Genomic DNA, 6,000 nt, shown 5'->3' with positions numbered 1-6,000 from the left:
GGATTTTCATTTTAATGAGTGAAATAAGTATTTGACCACTCTGCAAAACATGACTTAGTACTTTGTGGCAAAACCCTTGTTGGCAATCACAGAGGTCAGACGTTTCTTGAAGTTCGCCACCAGGTTTTCACACATCTCAGGAGGAATTTTGTCCTACTCCTCTTGCAGGAGATGCAGATATTTTCCAAGTCATTAAGGTTTTGAGGCTGACGTTTGGCAAATCGAACCTTCAGCTCCCTCCACAGATTTTCGCCCGATGGTGTTTTGAGCCCTCACCATCGACTTCCAAGCCTGGAAGTCACGTCTTGTCTCCCACCGGCTGAGCCAATCATAGAACAGAAGCTTCTGCTCCAAAGTTTGTCAGTTTAAAGAAGACATTAATTTGCGATTTGAGTGGGCGGTGGTTTGAATTTGCGATGTGAGCAAAGCAGAGCCAAGCAGCTAGCTGACAAAGGTAAGTTGCCTACATTATCTTAAAATTAAAATAAAATGATAGTAGGCTTAGTGCTTTATTTAAGCAGTGTGTGTGTGTGTACCTATATATCCCATGTGTGATGGTTAGCACTACATAGCACTACTGATGTTAGATAGCTTTTAGCTGTTTTAAACCAAGGCACTTTACTAAGACAATTGGCTGCCTGTTACCTGGCTTCCACAGAGCTTGATAACAACCCATTCATTTGAATATGGTGTGCTGGAGCAGGAAAACATCTAAAACAGGCAGGACAGGGGCTCTCGAGGACCAGGATTGAACACCCCTGGTCTAGATGCATTACAGGTATCTAAAACCAACTGGATGCCTCTGAGTTAACCTGTATACCGACTACTAGGCAGCCTAGCAGTCAACACTACTCAAGATGCCTCTGACTTATCCAAACCTAATGCTAGCATTGGGCTAAATAATAAGATAGTGCAAGCTAAATTAGTGGTGTTAAAATACAACTAGTTGTTTATCCAGATTTGTAGTTATTTGCTAGTTATCCAAAGACAGGTGGCTGCCTCAAGTTATCCTTATACCAAGTCAAACAGTCTCCAAATCAAGTGCCTCACAGGCATCCAAAGACAATTGGCTGCCTGACAGTAATCTAGTGTTCGTAAGCAGCCTGGGAGTCAGCCCCTCTTAATCGGTCTGTCTAGATGTCTTACAGGTATCTAAAAACCAGCTAAATGCCTGTGAGTTAACCTGTATACCAACTACTAGGCAGCCTAGCAGTCAACACTACTCAAGATGCCTCAGAGCTATCCAAAGCTCATGCTAGCATTGCTCTAAATAAGATGGTACTAGCTAAATGAGTGGTGTTAACATAAACCTTGTAAGCAGGTTGAAAACAACGTTTTTTAAGTTAAGTGCCTTGGTTTAAAACATCTAAAAGCTAGCTACATGAAGTGATTTAAAACTGCTAATAGCTAGCTAACATCAGTAGTGATATGTACTGCTAACCATCACACATAGGATATATAGGTACAGACACACACTGCAAAAAAAAAAAAAAAAACTTAGCGTACTATCAAAGTATTTTTTTAAGATAATGTAGGCAACTTACCTTTGTCAGCTAGCTGCTTGGCTCTGCTTTGCTCAAATCACAAATTCAAACCGTCGCCCACTCAAATCTCAAATTAACGTCTTCACTAAACTGACAAGCTTGGAGCAGAAGCCTCTGTTCTATGATTGGCTCAGCCGGTAGGAGGCGGGACGCGACTTCCAGGCAACAGCTGCGATGGTGACGGCTCAAAACACCATCAGGCCATATGGGATTAAGGTCTGGTGACTGGCTAGCCTTATGTGGTTCTTCTTGAGCCACTCCTTTGTTGCCTTGGCTGTGTGTTTTGGGTCATTGTCATGCTGGAATACCCATCCACGACCCATATTCAATGCCCTGGCTGAGGGAAGGTAGCCTGGTCCGAACCTGACTCTCGTACATTTCATTTGTAGAGTCTGGCCTCGCTCCATTGACAAGCGTTGACTTCCTTGTAGGCGGATACTCTGTTGAAGTTTAAAACGATTGGATCTGCCCAGAGCCACTCTGATCTTCCATAACCAATCGCTAGCGTTCGCCTTAGCCAATTCCTTCACCACTACTGTAACAGAGATAACTGCCGTAGCTGGAAAATCAAACTGTTCCCGAACCCCGTGGGGAGGAGGGCCACAACATTATGGCCACCAACAAAGTAAGTAAAACTTGTTCTTGCTCCGGCTTTAGCTTAGGGATATTCAGCAGCGTTGCAACAACGGATCGAATGGCTTCGCTCGCATCTTTCTCCGCGGCCATTATGGAACTACAACACAAGCGCCACTCCCTCTGTTCGCTGATTGACCGGAGACATCTGACTTGCGTACCTCATGGCCAGACCTAGTACAGAAGCAAAATCTAAATTGAGCAGAAGTACGTAGGAGGGCAGAGCCAGGCTAGAGGTAAGGAGGTTCTCACCCAAGATTTGTAGGAACATGGCCTCGTTCATCGTCCCATTGATGCGGTGAAGTTGTCCTGTCCCCTTAGCAGAAAAACACCCCCAAAGCATAATGTTTCTGGGCTGATTCCTCACAGTTCTCATGATCATTGCAACTCCACAAGGTGAGATCTTCCATGGAGCACCAGACCAAGGGAGATTGACAGTTATTTTGTGTTTCTTCCATTTGCAAATAATCACACTAACTGTTGTCACCAATCAGCTTGGCGATGGTCTTGTATCCCATTCCAGCCTTGTGTAGGTCTACAATCTTGTCACTGACATCCTTGCTCTTTGGTCTTGGCCATGGTGGAGAGTTTGGAATCTGATTGATTGCTTCTGTGGACAGGTGTCTTTTATTCAGGTAACAAACTGAGATTAGGAGCACACTGTATAAAAGACACTTGGGAGCCAGAAGTCTTTCTGATTGAGAGGGGGACAAATACTTATTTCACTAAAATGCTAATTAAATGTATAACTATTTTGACATGTGTTTTCTGGATTTTGTTGTTGTTATTCTGTCTTTCACTGTTCAAATAAACCTAACATTAAAATTATAGACTGATCATTTCTTTGTCAGTGGGCAAACGTACAAAATCAGCAGGGGATCAAAAGCATTCTCTCACTAAGTGAAAGACGTTGCGCATGTGTGTGCGTGCATGTTTGCACACTGTAATTAACTGACACTTTACAGCTGTAAAGCATGTGACAATAAAACCAACTAAACCATCCATCCAGGTGTCAGTAAAACCATCCTACTAAAAAAACATTCCTGTGAATCCAAGTAAAATGGTGTCCAACTGGTGAGAACAGCATCATAGCCACACAACAACACATAGGAAACAAAGGTTTAGTTGCCATGTCATCATTTGAGAATTAACATTATTCATAAATATTGAAGTCTGCCCAAAAGCCACTAAATATTAAATTGACACAAAGATGGACTAAAAGTTACTTTTGGAAGAAAGAATAAAAAAGGCCAAGCTTGAAATAAGATAATCTATTGTATGTACAGTTTGTGGCCAAGTCCTTTATGTCCAAAAAGTGGATAATTTCCCCCTCTCTCCTAACCTTTTGCTTTCAACACAGGATCTGATCAGATGACCAACATTTTATTATCTATTGTAAACCTGGAAGGTGGCCGTTGGGACAGAGAAAACAAACTCCCAGTGTTTGCTAGGTACAGTAGCTTCAACAACTTCCTGGTCTGTCTTCCCTTGATATGCCTGGAGCCTCAAATCGAATATGAACCCCCCCCCCCCCAACAAAAAAGTTAATAAAATCACCCCCCCAAAAAATGTCTTTACAAAAAAATTGTAATGACAATAACATCAAACAGAGGTTGAAAAAAGAAATTGCATGAAAAGAAGCAAGTTAAGCGTGCAGCTTCAATGCTTAAAATCTAATTTTTCTTGACTTTAAACATTTTATATTTTTGGATCAGACAGAAAATTGAAAAGAGGTGTAGTCCTGAAAGAGAGGTGTGCGGATCCAAACATGGTTGACACCCAGCCTTACAGCCCCAAAATGTCAGACACATTTTGCGAAATCCCTCATTCATTCATTCATTCATTCTCTCTTCTTTCATTCAATCTTTCTTTCTCTTTCCTTTTTTCTTTCTCTTTCTTGTGTCCGTCAGTCTTGCTTTAATCTTGCCTTGAACCGAGAGAGCTCTACTCGCCTTTCAGACTTTTATGAAAAATAATGTTTACACAGGACATTGGGAACCCCAAACCTAGATTTCATATTGATGAATTACCTGTTTAATTTCCCATGGATGCATGTGGGTGTGTTCACAGTAATCCACAAATCACACTTTTCCCTTTTTTCTCCCATCCGTGGGGTGATCTCTTGATGAAATCCGTATTTGTACTGAACATAAATGCTCACGTATTGTCATCCCTCGTAAATCCACAGGATGTTCCAATTCCATCCCCTTTTTTTTTCTTCCTAATGTAAATTTTATTTGAACAGTGTTTCACAGACACTGACGTTGATTGGCATCCCCACAGTTCCCTACTGGTTTCATAACAGGAGACAGAGCTCCATCCCTTCAAGAATCATCCATCATCATTTGCTGGGGTGAGGGATAAAACATTCACAATCAAGTGATATTCTAAAATATCATTCAATTGTGTCCAATAAAATGATCTGTCTGGCGGTCTTTTTGAGTTGGGCGGAGAGGTGAGGGGGAATGACAAGCCACAGGGGCACAAGGAAGGGTGGTAGTTTGGCTGTCTGTGTGGTTGTCATAAGGTGGAGGAGGAAAAGGAGCAGAAGAGGCTGGTGGGCCTACTCGATAACCATGCAGCGAGGCAGGTGCTGGGAGTAGTACTTGAAGAGCTCAGCCGTTGCCCCAGGACAGTTGGTCAGCTCCAATTCCTCCAAGTCCTGGAGCTGGATTAGACCGGATAAGCCAGTGGTGGTCAGGAGGGGACAGCCTATGGGGGAGGGTGATGAAGAGAGGAAGAGATAACAAGAGAGATATGGTTAGCTACACCCATCTATTAACGCTTGCAACTTCTAGATTACCTGTTTCCAGCATGCAAAACTGGATATCAGCAGCAGGGGGCAGATTTCCTTTCAGGAACAACTGACCTGACTTGACTTTCTAGGTAACAGCTGTGCTACGGTGATCATTTTAAGTCATCCTCAGATCTCAGACTCAAGTGTCAGACTCAAACACAAAGGTGTCAAGTCTCAGACCAAAAGTCGTCAGACTCAGGCAAAACGGTTTCAGTCTCAGAAAAACCTCTGTCATTCTCAGACCAAACGCTCTCAAACCAAACGCCATCATTCTCAGACAAAACGCTCCCAAATCAAACGCCATCATTCTCAGACAAAACGCTCCCAAACCAAACGCCATCATTCTCAGACAAAACGCTCCCAAACCAAACGCCATCATTCTCAGACAAAACGCTCTCAAACCAAATGCCATCATTCTCAGACAAAACGCTCTCAAACCAAATGCCATCATTCTCAGACAAAACGCTCTCAAACCAAACGCCATCATTATCAGACAAAATGCTCTCAAACCAAACGCCGTCATTCTCAGAAAAAACGCTCTCAAGCCAAACGCCATCATTCTCAGACAAAACACTCAAACCAAATTGTTTGGTTTGAAAATGTTACTCAAGCTAACGTTAGCAGTTTTATTGCTAGCTCACGCACTGACATTGAAACATAAATAACAACGTTGTAATGACAAGACAATAAGTAGACATTTGCACTTGCCAACTTAAATTTATATTGTATTTAAGGGTTCTAAATCCAGTCAAGCACATAATGTGACAACAAAAAAAAAAAATTATGACTTGCAAACTCACCATTTTAGAAGGATGCACACTCGGTATAAAGTTTTTTGTAGGCTGTATGTGTCGCATCATGATGACATATCCTATGTTCAATATTAATATTTCATATAATAATATTTAGACAGGCTCTGGTTCGATATATCAGCCTGTGCTGTACATGATTGTTGTGTTGTAGGCCTATCTGTATCTCTACAATAATAATAAAAAAGTCAGAGACAATGCTGTCTGACAAAGGTTT

General features: G+C 42.0%; 1 protein-coding gene across 1 annotated transcript in view; it reads right to left on the bottom strand.

The window, feature by feature from the left end:
• Positions 1 to 3,745: 3,745 nt before the first annotated feature.
• fbxl16 (F-box and leucine-rich repeat protein 16) overlaps positions 3,746 to 6,000 on the bottom strand; it is a 31,416-nt gene continuing 29,161 nt past the window's right edge. Inside the window, exon 7 of the mRNA XM_084676585.1 lies at positions 3,746 to 4,889. Coding sequence (XP_084532711.1) covers positions 4,741 to 4,889 — 149 coding nt within the window. The 3' untranslated portion in view covers positions 3,746 to 4,740. The remainder of the gene's footprint in view (positions 4,890 to 6,000) is intronic.

The sequence above is a fragment of the Hypomesus nipponensis genome, chromosome 17, assembly GCF_054491055.1.
Source record: "Hypomesus nipponensis isolate SF chromosome 17, ASM5449105v1, whole genome shotgun sequence".
NCBI classification, from domain to species: domain Eukaryota; kingdom Metazoa; phylum Chordata; class Actinopteri; order Osmeriformes; family Osmeridae; genus Hypomesus; species Hypomesus nipponensis.
The sequence above is the reverse complement of the archived record's forward strand: the minus strand, read 5'-3'. Positions and strand labels throughout refer to the sequence as shown.